Genomic DNA, 22,722 nt, shown 5'->3' with positions numbered 1-22,722 from the left:
AACAATAGTTCTACTAAAAGTACACATCCAATGTTCATTAGCCAAAACTCTATCAAGCTTTCTAGCCACAAACCTAGGCTCCTCACTTTTATTAGTCCATGTGTAAAAACATCCACTAAAATTAAGGTCTAAAACCTCTAGATCATTTAAGCACTGCCCAAACTCCACTTCATAAGAATTCAGCTTTTCAGAGCCCCACTTCTCACCCAAAGACTTCACAACATTAAAGTCTCCACAAATCATCCAAGGACTAGTAGCCACTCTACCCTTCATAGAACTTAAACTAGTCCAAAGCAACTTCCTATCCACCCCTTTGTTAGCCCCATACACAAAAGAATGAAACCAACAACACTTACTCTTGTGAGATTTGATGAAACAATTAATACTCTGCACACATTTATCAACCACAGTTACTTCATAGTCAGACTTCTTCCAGCAAACCCATATCCTTCCCAAAAAATGCTTATCATAATTGAAAGCATAGTCCCAATCAGGAACAATAACAGATCTGATTCTATCTGCTTTATTTTCCTCACTCTAGTCTCAATCAAACAAATTAAACCAATCTTATGAATTTTGATCAAATTTTTTACCTCTTGCTGCTTAGAGGGATGATTCAAACCCCTCACATTCCATATCAAGAAATTCATACAGTAGGAGAAAATCCTCTCATCAAAACCTCCTCCTCCTCTCCCAGTTTACTTTTCCCTTAGAGATTAGTATTTTCCTCATTTAGTGCATGTTCAATAACTTTTTGAAGAGATTGAGAAATATGATCTCCTCTTACCTCCCCTGATCAATTCTACCATCTGCTCTAGCCAGCAAATGGAAAGAATTTGTCCAATGCCTTTGACTATCCCTAGCAGAAAGTTTAGTTACTGGAGTTTTCTTAGCAGCTCGAACAACATTCCATTGCTCCTGATTCACAACATTTGACACAGTTCCAATCTTAACCTCAGATTTTTCAACTCCAATATCAACCTGTTTTGAATATATTGTCAGTATATTCTTTATATACTTGGGTGTTTTATGTTTTTTAGATGTTTGTAGATAGTGGATCCAATATGTTGAAAATTTTCTGCGTCTCGTTGATTTAGATACACGCAGTGGAAGTCTTAAAGAGTTTATTGTGGTAGTTAATGCCAAATGGTTAGTTCTCTGAGATATTGATCGAATTTGTGGTTTTTGTTTTTTGAGTACTCAGGTCTCTGCCACCTCTGGCCAAGAAGTATGTTATACAGATGTTGTACATTGATGTTCCAATAACAGCCAAGTCTATGGAGGAGTGGGTGTTTCCAGATGGGTCCTCAATGCATAGAGTCGCGATTGATAGGTTGATTAAGTTACGGATATTCACTGACACTGCTGACAGGTAAATGGATTTTCTTTACATAATACTTCTTGTGTTCTTCTGAAGATTTAAGAATTCGTTGACCATATAAGGTGTCCTTTGCTTCTTTGAAAGATTAAACATAAAAGACTAAGATTGCTGAGGAGATAAACTGTTTCAAGAAATTTTTTTTCTTTATTCTTTTTTTCACTGCAATATGACCAAAACGCTCCTGTATATTTTATGTCGATAAGATGAACTCTTGAAGGTCTTGTCATTGTGGACCATAGAAACGAGGCATGAATCTATTGGGACATGTTGCCTTTTAGGATGAAATTATTTTCTGCACTATGAAAACACGTTTGGAGCTTGCAACAAAGCTATTAGATCTTTGGAGTTTGACTTAGTTTGACAGGACATCCATGCCCTTGCTCCTCTGATCACAATGCTTGTTTTGTGGGAAACATGCCCAGATTTGGAGCCTTTTCCTGATATTCTGGAATTTTAATCTCGGCTGCACGGGAATGCATCAAATTTGGTCAGACTTTAATATATGTGTATCCATGAAAGTTCTCCACGTTCTTTTTTTTAAGAACTAAATTTACATTTCAATACTGGTTGCATATTGTGGAAGTTCCAAAATGCCTAGATTTGTATGTTTTTATTTTTGATATACGTGCCGTAGAATTTATATATGTTCTTTGAGATGACTTTCTTTCACTATTATCATTCTAATATTCATGTTCAAATTATTGTAATGTAGTTTTGATCCAACCTTATTCTCTCAGCCTTTACAGTGAACTTGATGTTTTGCTGGCAGGAGAAGGGAAACAACTTACAGAATTAATCCAACATTCCAGACAAACCTCCAAAAGCTTTTAACACTTGGGTGAGTTGAGATTCGGATAATCTTTTCGTTTTTGTTTTTGTTTTTTCAGTTAGCTTAGATGAATGTGTTTCTTGCCCTTGGGGATTATTCTGTGAGGTATGGGTCGTTGGGAATCTAATAATAAAAGAAAATGGGATAAATCTACCCTGTTTCATGTATTCTATATGTGACTCATGTAGAGGTTACTTGATCTTTATTAGTTCCAATATAGTGTTCTAAAGGATCCAACTCAGGGAAAATTTTGAAAAAGCTGCGGCATGTAGAGTTTATTTTCTCCATTTTTGCTCCAATCCTCTCCACCAAAAAGTACAAATTGCAATCATGGATGTCTAGTTGCTAGCCCACTTGGTAAAATATAACATGCATTACTTTTTTTGCTTGTACTTATCATATGCTGCCATGTTTGATAATGAATGTATTTGATTTATGACATCAGATTGCTTAGATTGTTAGATTTACTGAATAAGCATAACTTGAATGCCTATTATCTCATTTTTGTAATGACATTAAAAATTTAAAATATGATCCTGCAGTCAACGGTGGTTGGCTTAATAAAATGTTCACAACAACTTTATTTTGGATATGACCTTATCATTTGATATGGCAGCGAAGTTTTACCAAGGGAACCAATGCCTTCTGACATAACTGTGAGGCTCCCAAGCTTGGAGGATCTTGAGGTTTATGCCCTTGAACAATGGGAGGTGCGAAGTTCATCTATATGTTCCCATTTTCTGTTTATTCATACGTGTATTTAGAAAAACTGTCTGGCTCTTACATACCGTGTTATTCTGTGATTGGAATTTATCACTGTTGAAACTACTTATTGTTTAGTTTCTTGATTAATGCTACTCTCTCTTTTGACTTGCTATTGTGTTAAATTAGTGTTTCTTGCTCCAACTTATAAACTCGGCGCAAGCTGAAAGGCCATCAAATATCAGCTCTTCTATGATGAGAATTTTGCAGCGAGGGCTTTTGAGTCAAAGGTCCTTCTTTCTTGTATTAGCATAATTTCTCTCAATGATATATATGCCTCACTTTCTTGTGTATATATGAGTTTACTGTATCTCATGTCTGGTTTTTGATGTGTATGTGCATTTTTACAGGGAGAAAGGAGCTCCACGATTAACTGAAAGTGTTTTCCAGTTCTTGGTATGCATCATATGAATGATGAGCTGCTTGCACTTCTTGTGATGTGTTTTACTTGACGTTATTTTTGATCTCTGAAAATTACAGTTGATGGACACAAATGCACAACTTTGGTACATCATCAGAGAATACATCTCTAATTCTGAGGTATGGGATAGTGAGATTCCTTTGGTAGTTCCCCCATCTCTAAAAATAAGTGTTTCCTCTACACTGAAATTTTATCAATATTTTCAAATCATTATTTAGATCTGCTTTCCTTTTAAAACACATATGATGCTTAATGATCATTGTCGAACTTTGATGGTTATTAGAGCTATTATTCTCTCTCTCTCTCTCTCTCTCTCTCTCATTATTACTTTAACTCAGTAGGGCAGTGCAACTTCAGCTTTGTTCTTCATAATACCTGTTATTCAATTTAAATCTGGATTTCTAATTTTGTTCCAGGAGCGAGATGTGGACCCAGCCGATTTGATTTCATTCTTACTAGAGCTTAGTTGTCATGTCACAGGAAAGGTATTAGATATACCTTTTTCACATGTTGCGTTAACTAATCTTGATCTTTTTGACAATGGTATTTGGTCCAAATAACATCTACTAAGACAAAAAAAAAAAAACTAGTTAGGGGGTGAGGTCCCGGATTTACCAGATATGGGGGGTGGGGGGGTGGGAAGGGAAACTAATCCTTCTAGTATATGTGAGACCTGTCTGCTTGCTTTCTAGGGAGTTTCTTGGTCATTGCAGATCTCACGTTGGCGTGATGTTGCTGACTTCTTTATTTGTTAGGCATATAATAGTAACACATTGACGGAGATTCAGAAGAGTTGGATCAAGGACCTCACAGACTTGGGATTGGTTAAACTTCAGCAGGTATTCTAGTTATATTCTAGTTTCTGCTATTCTTGGTGTAGAATGTGGTAGTGATCCCTCAAATAGTAATTCAAGTATTAGTTTGCTAGAAGTTTGATTTTCTCTTCTTTTGGTGGCATATGTCCAGGGGATGAACGAGAGTTGGTTTATACCTACTAAATTAGCTACCAATCTTTCAGTGTGCTTAACAGATTCATCATCACGGAAACAAGTATGTTTTTTGTGAAGTCATGAATTACCGTTCATTGAATATGTCTAGCTTTTTTCTTTTCTTTTCTTTTCTCTTCTCTTTTCCCTGTCTGCAGTTGATTTTTCTCTTTTTGTCTGGTTGCATTTGATTCCTATCATCATTCTTGTGTGTTTGTGATATCACTGTCACCTAGTATATAGCCTTACTCCTGAATGGAGGGCAATAAACAAATTACTCTTTCAGTGCTTATAATTGGTTTATAATTCCGATTTGTGCCAAAAGGTAATGTAATCAGTGCCTCTATACTCTTGCTGGCTTGGTCTCTATAATATTCTGTCTGCACATTTTCTTGGTGGCTTGGCTCACTAGCTTCCGGAGTAGCCCAAGTGTTGCTCTATTTTAGATGGAGCCTCAGAAGTACTGCTTGTTTCTGCTCATTAGTTCTTTTGTACTTTTAAAACCACAAATGATGCTGCTAACTTGTTGAAGGCAGGAATAGATATCTGACCACAGTTCCTATATCTCTATTAACACAGGATGTGAATGTTCCTAGCTAACAATTAGGATCTTTGAATCTCTTCCTAGCTTTTATTGTTGGTAGCATTTGTAGTTACCTTCAGTTCCTAGGCTTTTTTTGTCTCTATAGTATTGGTAATTTGCATCAGCGAAAACTGTTTGAGATTTTTGTTAACATTCTTTTTCCTTTTCTTACCAAATGCTCTACTTATCCAAATTTTTTTTGTATCAGTGAAAACTGAATTGGAGCTTAATTTTAATATGTGGTATTTGCAAGAACTAGATAATTGGTAATTATTATAAATTGCTGGGTGTTGGCTCTCGCATTTATATGGCTGCTTTGTTTTACTACTTATCCTCCTCACTACTTGACCTATTTTGAATTTTTAGCTGCTTTGTCATCAACAGTCCTGAAACCTGTCATTGGTAGGATGAATTAAATTTGTTGAAGTTATATTATTTTTTGATGAATAATGATTTATTGAAGAATAAAAGCTTGCGTACACGAAAATTATACAAGAGAAGCGACCACCCTTCAAAATCTAAAAAGTTAACAAAATCTACAAGATTAGAGAATGAGAAATTAGGAACAAAAGTAACAGCCCACTCTAAAAGGAAACTCAAGAAAGAAGCTTCTAATTGCACCACATTAGACTCGCAGTCCTAAAAAAAGTGTCTATTTCTCTCCAAATGCTCTATATAAGTGAAGTAGGGATGACTTTCTATATTGGGAAGATGAGAAGTAGCTCACATAGAATGGGTGGTTTATAAAGATAATCATGAGTGATAAGTCCCATATTGCCTAGTTATTAGGTCAAATTAGGCTTTATAAGTAATTTTAGGAAGCTCCAAATTGACTAGCCTTTTAGGGTTAGAGTGCAGATGTGGCTAGTGCTTTTTCTTGGGTCATTACAAATGGTATCATAGCTAGGTTGTAATACCAGACCCTGTGATATTGGAGCATTGCATGACGTGGCCTTGACGAGGATGTTAAGAGTTTAATGTGGCCTTGACGAGGATGTTAAGAGTTTAAAAGGGGGAGTTTGTAACATCCTGCTCCCATATTGGGAAGATGAGAAGTAACCCACATAGAGTGTGGGTTATAAAGATAGTCATGAGTGTTAAATCTCACAGTGCCTAGTTTTTAGGTGAAACTGAACTTTATAAGAAATTATAGGGACGCTTCAAATTGACTAGTCCTTTTGAGGTGCCAATATAGATGTGGCTATCGCTTTTCTTGGGGTTGTTACAGTCTCTACCCTTGCATCTTCCAACACTGAAGTAACTCAAGAATATTGCCCGGCATGGCCCACAAGACTCCAAATAAAATGAGAACCAAGTGCCATATCTTATGACTGTTATAATTTCTCCCTATGATCTTTTGTGTCTATCATAAACCTTCGAGTTGATATCACCTGTCGTGACTTGATTTTCTTTCTTTTTTCCCTGTTCATCTCACTTCTTTGCCTTTGTCTTCCTTTTTTTGTATTTTTTTCCAGTAAAGAACTATGGATATGTAGTGACCACAAATTTGTAATTACATATCTCATCTCTTGCTTCTTTCTCTTTTTCCCAGGGATTTGTAATTGTGGAAGGAAATTTTAGGTTGTATGCATACTCAACTTCAAAGTTACACTGTGAAATTCTACGTCTTTTCTCAAGGTAGGCCAACCAATTGCTTGATATAATTTTGGTTGAAGTGATTCTTTGAAAAGCAGGTTACCTCTTGCTTCTCATTTGAAGTTGAATAGGGTTATTCTGAAGGTTAAAATTGAGCTACTTTGAAACAGCGGTTTGGACGTTAAAGTCAATTTTCTATATGTTACACTAAATAAGGGCCTTTTTTTTTGGGTATGAGAAGTTATTCCTTCTCGAAAGTGTTTCTCGCCATACCTTAATGTTGATAAAGAGCGTAAATGATTACAATTTAATCGCATGATATGGCTATTCATTTATATTTGAAAATAATAAATTACTTCTCCTTTGTGATACTTTAATTGAATTCATGCTTATACAGTAGACTTCCTCTGCTTACGACAGGGTGCTCTCTAATCTTTATATTATCCTGCTTGGTGTGACATGCCAGGTGGTATTTTCATATTTTAAAATTATCTCTGAGATGAAAAATGCTGTGCTTATTTATGCAGGATAGAGTATCAACTTCCAAATCTTATAGTGGGAGCAATCACAGAAGAAAGTTTGTATAATGCTTTTGAAAATGGTATTGCAGCAGAGCAGGCAAGTATAGATTAGTCTACTCCAATACCTTCTACTTTAGAACTCAACTGAACTGAACTCAAGTAAACCTTAATCCTCACTAATTGGAAATGGCTACATGGATTATTTTACGCCACTTGAGCCTATCTAGGTCAATGTCCCTATTTACCTCTCTAATATGACTTTTGGCTTACAATAAAATTATTTGTGTTTGTTTCATGCTGAACAAGTTAATCCAACTCCGCAAGAACCTTTTAATCGAGTCCAATTTAACTTTTTTGTTGGGGAGGCTGCAAATTGGTCGACCTAAGTTTTGCATGTTGGGATCTTACTGCTTGTGGGAATAGGGATCTACCATTTCACCTTGGTGAACATGAGCAAATATTGGAACACGTTGAGCAAATTGTGTGTGACTTCTTTCTTTTTGTTGAATTTTGTTTGGAATCTTGCTGGTAATAACTGTTATTTGAAGTGCTATTTTGCATGCTATTCATGAGTCCCTTGGGCAAGTCTCTGAAACTATCATGCCTGGGTGAGTGAGTTCCTCAGGCTCTCTTAATTGCCCTCCTGACTAGCTCTAATAAACATGTGGTTATCCAGGATTGTGACTTTACTAATGGATCGAAAGGTATTAGGTTGAATCATCATAATAATAAGTCCAAATTAAGTCATTAGAGATTTGGAGTTCCATGCTCAATATTGGTATAACTATAATCAGATACTCTTGTTGACATGCTCATAATGTTGTTGTCATGGTCTGGTCGTAGTTTTTACCACCATGGAATAGATACGATGGGTTCGATTTTGTTTTAATAAATAAATCTCTGGTTGGCACATGGACAACACAAACACATACAGTCCTCCCTTTCTTGACATGCACTCACTTTAACTAGGTATTCTTATGGGTAAAAAGGGTTACTGCATTGTGGCATTTGGATTGGAAGTCTAAAATGCTATTGTCTCCCACTTCCTTCAGTTTTGTCCTCCTGGTAGGTATTTTGCTTCACTTAACTCCTAAACAATTTTTTGCAGATTATTACTTTTCTTCAGCAGAATTCCCATCCTTGTGTAGCAGAGAGAATGCCATCTATACCCGAAAATGTCACGGATCAGGTTTCAGTTCCTCTATATTATATTTGTATTTATCATAAATTATATTGTAGCTCCTTTATTGTTGTTCAGTTTATGTGATTTTATTTGCTGTGCCGCTGATTTGGCCATACTCTTTTACCCAACAACAAAGTTCTTGAAATTGCTTAGATATTTGGTAATAAGAATTGTCATGTTTCCCTTTGTTTTCTGATGTTTTAAAATGAACTCTCTTCTGTGACAGATTAGGCTGTGGGAATCAGATCTGAACAGGGTTGAGAGGACTCCTGCACATTATTATGATGAATTTCCTTCTAGGGTACTAACAAATCGGTATGTTGGAATGATATGTTTGACTTAATATTCTCATGATTGTATCTGATTGTTTCCTTTGTCTGGCAGGACGTCTTCGAGGCTGCTTGTGACAACGCACGGGAGTGGAACGGATTGCCGTGGGAGGATTCGAAAACCATGCGTCTAGTTGTCAAGGCAGAAATTCACATGTATAATTAATGAAATAAGATTGCTGATAGTAAATTCGTTTAAACCATGTATATATATACATCATTGGACCAAGCCACTAAGGTTTCACTTGATATAAGCAACTGTACATCCATAATTCATCTTTCTTTCTTTTTTTTTCGTTCTTCTCCTCCCGCGCGGTACAGCTCTCTTCCTCTCCCTCTCTTTTTTTCTTTCTTCTCCACACTGGCTGGTCAGTGTACTCTCTCAGTCACTCTATCCGGCCAAGTTGCACTCTTTCCTCCGTTGATCACTCGCTCTCTCTCTGCCATCTCCGGCTGTCACTCTCACTCTACCTCCGGCAGTACTCCAGCCGGCAGTCAGTGTGCTCTCCCTCTGTGTCTCCGTCGATCTCCTCTCAGGTGTATATATATATATATATAAAATTTATTAACAAATTATATTTGTTTTGGGAATAATTTATTAGTTTGAAATATTTGATTTTTTTTTTTTTTTTAAAGGGAAACATCATACTCATTCATTGATAAAACAGTGTTGATCAATCAAGGCCAATCCATGACAACATCATCTGCTAACCCATGACTATTCAACATGTTTAACATTAGATTTGCACCAAATTAACAGACAATCCAATGCATAAATAACGTTTATTCTTCGATCCTAAGAGCAAAGTACGCTCATGCCGAAACCTATCCTCTTCGATCTGTAAGCCAGGATATCACATCCATAACCCAAGGGTTTGAACCAAAAGCAAATACCCCACAGAGCATCAAGATACAAACGGGCAAATCAAACGAGAGAGGTATTACAAGCAAAAAACAGGAAAGAAAAAGTACAAAGAAATAAAACAGGAAAGTAACGAACAAATACAGGGAAAACAGAAATACAATAAAATAAAGCTAACAATATAGGGAAAAACAAACAAGAAAAACATACTAAGCGGATGAAAGCAGCCAGAAGAAAGCCGATCGTGTGTTGGCTAGAAACCGACGCGGAAGGTGGCGTTGGAAGCTTATCGTGGGGGATGCTTGAAAAGACTCAGCAGTAGACAGTGAAGGCAAAACGAGCGCGGAGGAGATTGGCGACGCACTCAACGAACCTTGGGAAGAGTTTGAGTGAATCCCCCAAGAGCGATACCACAAAGTGTGCCAAAAAAAGCAAAAACAAACACAAACACAACGAGAAGAAACGACAAATAACAAGCAAAAATAGGAAAGGAAAATAAATCACAAAACATAACAGAAACAAACCACAGTCAGAGTGACAAATCCGATGTAAAAGGTGGGATGGATACGGACGAATCCGGAGAGTTGGATGACGGGGCACGTGTCAATGTGAATCAGACGGAGGAGGAGAGATCAAGCAAAAACAAATCAATCCAAACTCGAGCCCGACACAGACAAGACGCGGCAGGGATTGATGGGGGTACGGCTAGGCGGGCACAGCGGCAAAGGGAGAAAGGACAAAAAACCAAAGAACAAGACAAAAGGGAAACGGGCGGCAAAGAAGGAGGAAAACCGCACAAGCCGAAGGGGGAGGGAGGAGGCAACAAAGCTAAGGACATCAAGTAAATAGGCTAGCTCACCATGCGAAGAGAGTGAGGGGAGGAGGGAGGCAGCCAACGGCCATCCCTCCTCCCCCAAACCAGGGTTTACCCTACCTATGCCGCGCTCTTGGAAAAAAATTGAAATATATGATGATTATTTTCATTTGTTTGTATGGAAGGTATGTACGTACGTAGGATTGTTATATATGAACATGCATGCAAAATATATATTAATGTCTATATATAATGCTAGGTAATTTGCTTGAAATTAGGTTTTTGTTTTTTTGTGTGTAGGTTTTACAATCGAGATTATGTAAATGTTTCTTTTTTCAAAAAAAGAAAAGAAACAACTAAACTAATTTATTTTATTTAGGGTCCCCATATATAACAAATACATTTAAATTTGGATCATGTAAATGTTATAAAATAAAAAAAAGTATCCTCATGAAAAAAAAAATACAACTAATTACCTAGATTTATTTTATGTAGGGTCCCCATATATAACAAATGCATTTAAATTTGGACTTTAATTTTGTTTAGGTTTTGCAAATTTAGATTATGGGTTTAGGTTATAAAAACAAAAAAGCGACACAAAAAATTCATAAAATAACTAACCTAGCTAGATTTATTTTATTTAGGGTCCCTATATATAACAAATGCATATCCATTTGGACTTTAATTTTGTTTCGGTTTTGCAAATTTAGATTATGTAAATGTTATAATTTTTTTTTTTTTTTTTTTTTAAAAAAAAAACCTAGCTTGGTTTATTAAATTAGGGTCCCCATACCAAATGCATTTAAATTTGTAGTTGTTTTAATTTTGTTTAGGTTTCGCAAACTAACCTAGTTAGATTTATTTAATTTAGGGTCCCCATACCAAATGCATTTAAATTTGTAGTGGTTTTAATTTGGTTTATGTAAATTTTATTAAAAAAAAAATAATAATAAATAAATTAAATTATAAAAAAAAAAAAAAAAAAAAAAAAAACTACAACTAACCTAGATTTATTTTATTTAGGGTCCCCATATATAACAAATTCATTTCAATTTAGACTTGGTTTGAATTTAGACTAAATTATGTGTTTATTTGTTATTTTTAAGTATTATATATTTGTTCCTAATGTACGTAGAGAAAAATGGACAAGAGTTGGATGACAAAATCTAGGAGTACAAAGGAATACAGAGATGGGTGTAGATCGTTCGTGGACTTCGCAGTTAGGAATTATACAATCCCTGATGGATTCATTTACTGCCCTTATAAGGCATGTCACCTTAACCAGCACCACCCGCCGGATTTGGTACTCGACCACTTGACAAGGAGTAAATGAATAATTACTTCATACAAAGACTGAATTTATCACGGTGAGAAGCTTGTACAGGGTCCTGTTGCAGACTTTAATTCGAATCGTCCGACCGCAGATGCGAGTGTAAGCACAGAACTGGGTGAAGATATGCACGCCATGTTGCGCGATGTATTTGGCGTGCACGATGTTAGGGAAGACAATTGTGAGCCTCAAGTCGTGGTGCAGGGGGTGAAGAAATTATAAATAAAGAAGTCGATGAAGGTGACGTACGAAAGTACTACGACTTGCTTAAAAAGGCAGGGAAGCCTCTTCATGATAGGACTAAACATAGCAAACTGAGTGTTACTGTACATCTGTACAACTTGAAGTGTGTTGATGGACTTAGTAACACGATCTTCTCATCTTTCCTTGAGTACACAATATATATATACAATAGAGGCTTGTCCTTGCATAGCCTTTATTGGTGCACTGCTTGGTGCTTTGCTTAGGGCCATCGCGTGGCTTAATTGTTGTGAAAAATTAGACCTATGACAATCGAACTCTGGTGCGGGCAATGGCAAATTGAGGGGGTTATATATATATATATATATATATATATATAACAGAGAAGAAGCACTAAAACGGCAGTCGTAGAAGAAGAAGAACTGCTTCATGACAATCAAAAAATTCTGTTAAGAGGGACTGAAAACTTCACTCACGAATGAGATAACCTTGACAAAATTTCATCCAATCAAAGTTATATAGATTGGAAAGTCCACACACATGTTTACTTTATTTGAATCATTTATGCCCTACAACTCACCGCTTCCTCCAATTTTGTGCATCTTTCTTACCCTAAAGAATAATGTTATTCTTCACACCCATTTATTACACTTATGTCACGTCGATTGAGATGATGTATTTTAAGTGGCTTACAATGTCAAAAAAAAAAAAAAAGTATAAATTATTTAAAACATGCCATATCAATAGGTGTGACATTGATGTGATAAATCGGTGTGAAGTGTAGCATTACTCCACCTTAAAAATTAACCAAAACAAGGGAGCTCAAGCTGAATGTTGAATGACCATAAATCATGAATTAGCAACTATAATGCATAATACGTCTTTTGATTATGCTGCCATCAACCACATCTAAGTACCAAAACCTCTTCCAGAGTAAATTGCTATGAAATAGAAGGAAAGAAATATCAAAAAACAAACATAAGAAATACTAAACATATGGAAGAATGAAAAAATAATTCCAAATGAAATGTAAAAGAAATATCATCTGCAGAACCCTTGTACTCCTTAAGTCTCAAAATTCTTTCACTATTGCTCCAAAAGAGTATGAATTTTTGAGAAAGACGGCAGAAAATAAATCCAATAAAAACGAGTGAAATTGTCAATGAAAGTAACATAGTATCTACATCCACTAAGAGAAGGAATGGGAGAACTCCACAAATCTGAATGTATTATTTCTAAAGCAGCAGAGGTTACATTATTGGATTCAGAAAAAGGTAAACATTTAGACTTGGCTACTTGACATGATTCACATAATGATTGATGTGAGGGAGCACCAAAGATAGGTAGTTGTGCATTCTGCCTAAGTTTATTGATGATAGGAGGAGCTGGATGTCCTAGTCTACGATGCCAAATGACAGAGGAGGCTGAGATTCCAATGAAGGCAGTGAATCTCCTGGATTTATTTGCTGTTTTGGAAATGAGAATTGGATAAAGTCCATCCCTACTTGGCCCTTGCAAAAGAGTCTGCCCCGTGCGGTTGTCCTTCACAAAAAAATAGGAATCAGTTAATATAAACCAACACTCGTTATCTACACAGAATTTTTGGATAGAGAGTAAGTTAGCTGCAGCAGTAGGGCAATGAAGAATATTGTTCACTTTAAAGGGTACTTTGGAATGATAGAGGATAGAGGAACCTATGTTTGCAATAGGGAGACCTGTACCATTACCTACAACCACTTCCTCATCACCTTTAAACGGTTCTTGAAGAGTTAAGTTATCCAAGGCTGCTGTGACATGGTTATTTGCTCCACTGTCAGCATACCAAGGTTCTTCATCATGCTGTTCTGTGACATGAGGATGAGCTCTAGCAGTCATGGCAGCCAGTTGGGATGGAGGATGACACCCTTGAAAGGAGTGGTTCATTCTATGGAAGTAGTCAAGTGCTTGGTGTCCTGTTTTGCCACAGATTTGGCAAGGAGCTCTACCAGAAGTAAAGTGATTATTAGGTTGACTACTAAAAGAATTTCTGGGAAAATGATTACCAGTGCGCTTCTGACTAGTTTGATAATTGCTCTTGGGAGGGACTCCTGTATGATAATTGCTCCTTGTAGGGCCTCCTGATTTTCTCTTATGATGATGAGCATTGGAGAATTTAGGCTTTTGAGAGTAGAGGGCAAAGTTCAGTGATAGGCTGCTGCAAGTGCTGCTGATTGCCAAACAGAATTTCATAGTTAAGCAATTCTGCTTGGAAGTCTTCAAAAGACATGCTAGTTGTTCGGGTGGAAAAGGTGTAGAGAGTGATGAATGTTGTGTGGCAGGACTAAGACCTCCCAAAACAAATGAGATGAGGTCATCTTCTTTAACAGGATGTCCTGCTGCTGCAAGTAAATCTACCCAGGATTTGGCCTCTCTGAGAAAGTCAGAACATGTTTTAGATCCCTGATTGAGGGTCTGTAGCTGACGTTTCAAGTAAGACATTCTTGCCTTAGACTGTGAGGCATAACGAGTGGCTAAAGTGGTCCAAACTTGTCTAGCCGTGGTTAGTCCATAAAGTGAGGACAAAACACGATCTGACAGAGTGGTGTTGAACCAACTGAGAAGGGATTGATCCTTCTTTTGCCAAATGGAATATGCTGGGTTTACAACTGTGGTTATTTCTCCAGCTTCATCATTCAAGTACTTAGGAGGGCATGGCTCACTGCCATCAACAATCCCCATAAGATCATGAGCATTCAAAATTGGTGTGAAGTGTAAGACCCAATTCAAGTAATCCGAAAGGGTATCAAGTTTGGTGGAGATGTGTTGGGTGATGCTAGGAAGGGTGAGGCTGATGAATGATGCAGGTGATATGGTAGGGCAGGTGGATGATGCAAGTGGTGTGACAGATGATGCAGGTGATGTGGTGGATGATTCAGCCATGAGAAAAGCTTTTAGGATCGAAGGAGTTTTCCTATGAAAAGCTCTGATACCATATAAAAATTTAAACACGAGTAATATAGAGTTCAAAAGGCTATTTCATTCGATGATATCTTTTTGATACGGTGGGGTTTATATACACCTTATACAAGAGTGTTGACAATAGAATAAAATGGTATAAGACAAGACACATCCCTGAATTAGTGGGATTGCCAATTACATTGAGATCCTTTAGTAAAGACTTGAATCTTAGCATATCTTGGCAAGCTGGAGATTGTATATCAGTGATATTCTTCTTTCCTTCTCAGTGAATCCTTGGTAGCTACGTTTCTCTTTTCTTGTGAGTGACAGCATTGCTTTCCTTTCCTTTGAGAGCATATGTTGCTGAGTCATCATCTGGGGCATGTGGCTGTAATGTAGGATCATTTGGAGCACGTGGCAGCACTGCTGGATGATGTATTCTAACAAAGTTCTCATTTTAATAATAATGAGTTTTCTCAAATTATCAATATTTTATGTGTCCATTATTAGTTTTTTCTTAACTGAAATTTGAAATTAAAAACGTGCTGGACCATTGACTTCTTTGTTTCTGGACCGAATTACCTATTGGATGCCTTCACAAAGGAAGCTCAAGATGGAAAATTGCAAAGGTAGTATTGTACATTGGGCTTAGGTGGAAGTTCAAGCCCAATTTTTTTTTTTCCCACAAAAATGTGAAGGTTTTTCCAATTTTCTTATTAGGACAATCTATTGCATCAATTACATTTGCTCATCCAATATATAATATTTAGGAAGCCCAAATGATTTATATGTTTTGCCCTTTGTATTACCTTCAAAAATGATTGTGGTAAAAACATAATGAAGGACTATGGGCCTTTGTGAGCAAATTAGGTAATCATGGAGTATATCAATGCTACACACTTTACTCTCATTCAAGTCTTAATCCATTGGACCAATGTGAATCGGTGCTTGAATTTTTTTTTTTTTAACAAGGGTTGATCTGAGCTGATAGACACTGCTACATTAACCCAATAAAATAGGGACGAGATGCAAATATGCTGTATAGTATAACTTAAGTGTGTCTAACCATAGAAATATTTTAAAATTCATCAAAATTAGAAAATAAAATAGTTGCTATTTAATTATGAAGTGGAATTAATAATACAAATGTACTAATGGAACATTAATAACTTACTAAAGGATCATCAATTTGTCAACCGACAGGTTCACCAATCTGGTTCGGCTCTCTGTTTTTTCGAAGCACAGCATTCTTGATTTTCCCGCAACCTCACCGACATTTCAAGCTGCAAAATTTCCGGCAATGTCAAACCCATTTTGTTTCTTCCATCATTGAAGCATTTAGACTTGTCCAACGTACAACTCCATCAACGGTACTTTCCCTTCCGATTTCCCTCCACTCAGCGGCCTTTAACTTCTTGAAATCGGAAGGGAAAAATACCGTTGATGGATTTGTTGGAAAGATCTAACAAATCAGTGGAGGGAAAGTACCGTTGATGCAGTTGTACGTTGGACAAGTCTAAATGCTTCAATGATGGAAGAAACGAAATGGGTTTGCCATTGCCGGAAACTTTGCAGCTTGAAATGTCAGTGAGTTTGAGAGAAAAAATCAATAATTCTGTGCTTCGGAAAAACAGAGAGCCGAACCAGATTGGCGAACCTGTTGGTTGACAAATTGAGCACCTGAACCGATGAATCATGAGAACGAACCGTTTGACTTTGATCTAATGATCCCTCCAAACCAGTTCCTGGACAGATGAACACATATCAAGATCGGACGGGACCAAAACCAACGTGGAACAGAGCCTTCCAGGAAGCTCCCAGAGAGATCAAGATCTGCGGCCGCGACATGTTCCTGAAAAACATCCATGAGAATATGCTTCCGCTTAGATTTCTGGACGGAAGCCTTACTGAATGATCTGCAGAATGAGACCAAGAAATATTGAATCCAGAGAGTCAGAGACTGATTTGAAAGCCTAGCTTTGAGATTCCACCAGTGCAACCATCGAAAATATAGCAAAAAATATGCAAAAAAAATCTTAATTTCTTGCGCCATGTCGGTGCTGAAACTATCGGCAACAGCAACAACCTTAAAGACAACTTGGGAACAGACGAACTTTTCAGAATACTTCGAACTGGTGAGGAGCAGACGAACGGCGTCTTTCGCAATACAATATGCCATCGTTTATAACGAAGACCAATGTACCATCGATTTTGGCAAAAGAAGAAAAGGAATGACGAAGAAGCTACAACTTAACCAAATAAGGAATATAATCCATTTAATTTAAAATGAGGGATAATATTGTAAATATCATCATTCAATTTTAATGTTCAAATAATATTGCCCCTTATTTTATACTAAATAAATATTGTCCATTTCAAATAAAATAGAGAGAATCCTATTCGCACCTTATTTGCTTTTGATTTACCTCATCTTCTTCTCGTTGTGAAATAGTAGACGTGGTTTTGCATGTGAAGTAGGCTCAGCGGAGGAACTAGGAATTTCTCTTTGTATGTGTGTTCATGCTAATTTTCAGTGGGACAAAAATTCCTTCAACCTACTCTAATAAGTGGTAAGTGTCATTTTTCACATGTTTTCTTTAATATTCCTAATTATTATTTATTGTTAATTATTCTATTAACTTATGAATCAAAATATTGATTTTTGAGAAACCCAAATATATTATATGACACTTGATACTTTATTAGAGTAGGTTGAATAAAATTTTCTTTAAACTAGTTTGAAGGAAATTTGTGTTAAAAAAAAGAAAAACATAAAAAGGAAAGAAAGAAATAGGGTATAAGGTTGGACGAACAACTAGCTATGAGTAAGGTCTTTGGTACTTCAAAATAGGATAGAAGTTTATGTAAATATTCTATTATTGTGTGAGCTTTAATGCCCCTCCTTTTTATATACCTTATGATATGCTTGTAAAACTTGTAACAAGGTAATTAATGCCACTTTGGCATTTTCCATGACTGGATTAAACGTGTTGCTTTCTTTGGCCCCAAATATAATTTAGTGACCTATTGAATTCTTGCAAGACGCTTCCCCATAAGGATTGAGTAAAACTTGATATTTCCGTAGAGGTGAAGAATTGTTTGCATCCACAAGAATTCAAATCTTAGATATGATGAAAATGTCATAAAATCCAAGACCTTTGCCACTTGGACCAATTGTTGCAAAGTCCATGCTTTCAGAAACTTTGTTTTTGCTTAATTTGTCTTTTCCCTAGCTCAAATCTTTTTTATTTTTTTATTTTTTTTTTAGAGGAAATGTAGTTAGTAGGTGCAAATGTAACTTTTATTTGTTTCAAGATGCCAATGGGGTTTACAATTGTAAGGGTCTGTTTGGATGTATGTTTAAGGGGCCTAAAAATATGTTTAACACTCAAAAAGTTCGTTTGAAAAAAAAAAAAAAAAAAAGTATAAAGCACTTTTAAGGGTTTAAAAAGTCTAAAAATAGCCAAAACACACTTTTGAGAAAAAATGTTTTTTGACTTAAAAACTCTATTTCTTAAACACAATTCCAAATATGTTTTAAGTGTGCTTGACTGTTGGGAGGAGAAAGTATGAAATTTTTGTCAAAAAATGTTCTTTTTTACTTAAAAGATTTATTTCTTAAACACAATTCCAAACATGTTTTAAGTGTGCTTGACAGTGGGGGGAGAAGGATAGTTGAGGGAGAACGGAATGAATGGACTTATCTCTAGGGCTGGGCAAAAACCCGCCCAACCCGAAGACCCGCCCCGCCCCGCCCCGTGCGGGTTCAGTGTATATTTTCGCGGGTTCGGGTTGAAAACATCAAACTCGGTCGGGGCGGGGCGGGTTTACTAAAAAAATTTATGCGGGTACCCGCCCCGCCCCGCTCCTAAAACACCCAAAAAAACAAATTTTGGAAACCCTAGACACTTAACTCCGTATCCCATTCACTCATTCAGGATTCAGCCTCTCTTTCTCCCTTTCGGCGACTTCACGGTGGTTCACCCAGGCTACCCAGACTTGAGACTTGATTAAATCATACGCATGCATGTCCCACTCCCCCTCTCTTTAAATCTTTGCAGTACTGAGTGGGCTCTTCTGCAACTCTGCACTATTTTATATATATATATTGTTTTTCTTCCTATTTCCTTTCTAGTCACCTCTTCTTTTCTGTTCCCACCTCTCGATCTGCCATTGGATCGGACCCATCTCACTGAGTCACTCTCGAATCTCGCCTCTCGATCTCAGATCAGAAGGGTTCTCTCTCTCTCTCTTTTCTGTTTGGAACTTGGGAAAGATGAAATTATATGAAGAAAGAATTGTTTATATTTTTTTCTTTTCTTTCTTTTTGGTCAGAGTAAATGGGGTTAGAACTTAGATTTTCAAGAATCTGCTATATGTATTTCAGTATTTCTATCATATTTTTAGTACTTCTCTGTGCTAGAAAACTCTGATATGAGCTGTGAAATAAGTTCTGCAAACTTGCAAAGGTCTGATTATGCTGGGTTTCTCTCCCTTCTCTTTTCTGTTTGGTACTTGGGAAAAGATGAAATTATACGAAGAAAGAATTGATTACAAAAATGCCATGTGAATAAACCCAACCCGACCCGCAAACCCGCAAGACCCGCAGTTATTAAACCCGCACCGCAAATACCCGACCCGCGCGGATCTTGGTCATTGGGCTCGGGTGGCGGGTTGAAAATCCAAACCCGCAAGTTGCGGGTCGGGTGGAAAAAAGCCCATTCCCCGCCCCGACCCGTGCCCAGCCCTACGTGTAAACCCTAGCAAAAAAACAAAAAAGTAAATAACATGAACAAACGGGCCAAAACACAAGCAAGAGTACAAGTAATCCTGATTCCTGATTGCCAAATTCACTGGAGTAGCCAAATGGCCCAAATCTAATACATGTGACTTGACAATCCAATGGGCAATTGCTCTGTGATAATCATATGGGCTGGTTGACTTTCAGCTAGCCAAAGAGTCTTGTTAAGCCCAAGCCCAAACCCAAGCCGAAGTTGGCATTATCATTTAATGCGCAGAACATTGATATGGGCTATTGGGATTTTTAAAAAAAAAAGTAATACTAAGGAAATTAGGTAGGAGGAGAAATGATATAGAGCTTAATATAAGAAAATAGTTTATAAGCGAAAAGATTGGTACTTAGAATCATTCATCTAAGCCCACTTTTTTTTTTCTTCTAAAAGAATACTAAAGAAATTTCGTTAGTGGAAAAATGACGTTAGAGTTGAATAAGAAACGCAAAAGTACTCTAAACAGATAATTAACTAAATGAGAGAGAACCGTCTCCTACTCTTTGGCCATGTGGGACAAGCCCATTTTTTTTTCTACATAGTACCTGTTAGAGATAATGTATGTTGTCCCACATTGTCCAAGTGAAGAAAGGCTTTAGCCATTGACTCATATAAAAGCTTCATCTTCTTGTCCCACATTGCTAAGATATAAGGAGTTCCTCTCCCTTTAGCTTCTATATAATGAAACTCTTATATACAATCAAATTATTTAATAAAGCAAGATGTAGCCTATAGGCCTTTAGTATGTGGATGTAGGCATATTGCTGAACCACCTTGATCATTGTATTTTTGTCTCTTTTATATTTCTTATTATTTTTCATTTATATATTTGTCATATTATAAAATTTATTTTAAAGAAATTGGACAAGAGAAAAAATGTCACCAAATCTTAATAGGAGATAATAGTTTATATAACACCTCTTGTGGATGATATTATTTGTAATATTTTCTTTTTTTCTTCTTGGGCTGCGACCAAGATTTCTAAGAGGACTAATCTTCGGCACACTCACCCGTCTTAACCGTTTCCCTTGTTTCTAGTTCTATCCAAGAGAGAAAACCCCCCAACAAAAGTACCTTAGATCCGTATGAAATTAGAATCAGGCAAAGGGAATTAAGGGCCTCTCAAAAACCCTGGGGGGGACTGGTAGTGTCCCTAGTCCCCCCCAAATTACAAGGAACAAAAAATTGAAGGCTAAAAAAAATTTTTAAGGTAAAAAAAAATAATTTCAAGTATTTTTTGCCAATTGGCCTCCTAAAACTTAAAGTTGGCTCCGTCTCTTCCCATAACCGATCAAACCATACCAAAATCTACATAGATATCATAATGAGAAATATTATGGGTTAATAATGGACTACATACATCTAATGATTAATTTATTGTATTTATAGGAGAAGACGAGCCAAATATAAGAAATTTATTGATCCATAGTATTTCTCTATTATAATATCATAGCAACATAGTATTTCTTAAGTGAAAGCTACAACTTGATTTTTTGTTAAAAGAAAAAGAAAAAAAAAAAAAAAAAAACATATTGATGTAGAATTAGTTTGGTATCAGTTGGAGTAAATCACATCTCTAATTCGAAAATAAAACTAAATCATTTTGGGGTAAAAGTTTGAAATCCAAAATTGAACCATTACAAATTTACAGCAAAGCACCCTTTCTCTCTCTCTATCTCTCTCTTCCCTTTTAACCCACCATTCAGTGCATTATGAATATTCATGTAGTGGTTTTTGTTTGATTCAGATTCCAATCGTGTCCTACCAACCAATCATATAGCAATAGATTACTTACCAACAAGATTAATAATTTAAATTTTTACGTAAATTCCATGATTTTTTTTTTTTATATATTTTAAAGTAGAAAACCTTATCATTTACCAATATAAAAAGCATTAGGACTGATAGAGTGCTGTCTGAGTCGGTCTGACTGTTCATTTTTTTGTCTCTGTTGTGTGCTCTTTTTAAATTTGGGTGGGTTTCACCGATCGGCATTCTGCAGGGCCCCGAACGAATCCATGTGATCTGGCCTTGTTCCATTCCTTGACAAGTGAAGTGACTTTTTTTTTTTTTTTTTTTTTTTTTAAAGCCTACTTAATTCACTCAAATTATTATTCCAATGACAATTTATCCTTCAAACTATCAATTAAGACAATATACCCCACAAACTATCAAAACAATGACAATATATCTCAAATTTTAATAAAATGATGAAATTACTCTTAATAAAATAAATAAAAAATATTAAAAAAAAAATTTTTCTTCAAATTTTAAGGATATTTTTGTCTTATTGAAAATTATATAGGGGTATTTTTGTCATTTTGCTAGCATTGAGGAATCTATTGTCATTGTTTTGATAGTTTTGAGGGTAAATTGTCGTAATTGATAATTTGAGGAGTAGATTGTCATTGGAGTGATAGTTTAATAGGGTTAAATAAACTTTACCCATTTTTTTTAAGTAGACCCACGGCGATGCTTGTGGGCTTATTTTTATTTTATTTTATTTTGTACTTTTTTTCTTGGTTTATTATTATTTTTCTTCTTCGCATATTGGGTTCCAATTTGCTTTTCATGTTAAGACATAAGTATAAGACTATAGTCTCTAAGGGGTAACTTAATCGGGTGTGGACCACGCCTCATGAAGCGGATGTCACTAGTTCGAATCTTTTCTCCCCCTTCCCGGACATATCAAAAAAATAAAAAAAAATATAAGACTATATAAGTCAACTATAACTTGAACTATTTAATTAAACATGTAAAACCCGTCAACCATAATCAACTAATTTTGTATTGGATTTATGTCAAATTCATAAGTCTTGTAAAAAATTATCAACTCTACTGTCATGTGTCAAGTTAAGGATATAAATATAAGATTATATAGGTCAATTATAATTGGTTTTATTCAATTTTATCAATTATAATTCGCTAATATTTTACTGGTGATGAAATTGGCAGGTCAAGTAAAAAAAAATATTAAAAATTAAAACGAAAAAGATTAGAGGACGTTAGTAAGGGTGGCCGAAAAGAAAGATGTGCACAGGCAAATCAGAGGTTCCAGTAGTACGTGGCTGAAAGAACCGGACGGTCGGATAACACCAACAAGGCCATGAGGAGCCGAAGCCAAAGAGTGTATGCAAATACTTCATGCCCAGTGCTGTAGCTATGTCATTGGCCGGCGATCGACGTTAACTATCTCC

The 22,722-nt window shown here is 36.2% G+C and overlaps 1 protein-coding gene across 2 annotated transcripts; it reads left to right on the top strand.

Annotated features, from left to right (window-relative positions):
- Positions 1–1,204: 1,204 nt before the first annotated feature.
- LOC132171373 (general transcription and DNA repair factor IIH subunit TFB2-like) lies at positions 1,205–8,877 on the top strand (the record flags this gene model as incomplete). 2 transcript variants are annotated; one of them, XM_059582668.1, is given in 14 exon segments in its annotated part: positions 1,205–1,372; positions 2,151–2,219; positions 2,827–2,920; positions 3,102–3,202; positions 3,323–3,368; positions 3,453–3,512; positions 3,810–3,878; positions 4,149–4,232; positions 4,360–4,443; positions 6,515–6,600; positions 7,086–7,176; positions 8,188–8,268; positions 8,489–8,563; positions 8,647–8,877. In XM_059582668.1, coding segments are annotated over 14 exon segments (1,219 nt in total), but the record flags the coding sequence as incomplete, so codon positions are not given.
- Positions 8,878–22,722: the final 13,845 nt, after the last annotated feature.

This window comes from Corylus avellana, chromosome ca2 (assembly GCF_901000735.1).
Source record: "Corylus avellana chromosome ca2, CavTom2PMs-1.0".
Classification (NCBI taxonomy): domain Eukaryota; kingdom Viridiplantae; phylum Streptophyta; class Magnoliopsida; order Fagales; family Betulaceae; genus Corylus; species Corylus avellana.
This window is presented reverse-complemented; position numbering and strand designations above follow the sequence as displayed.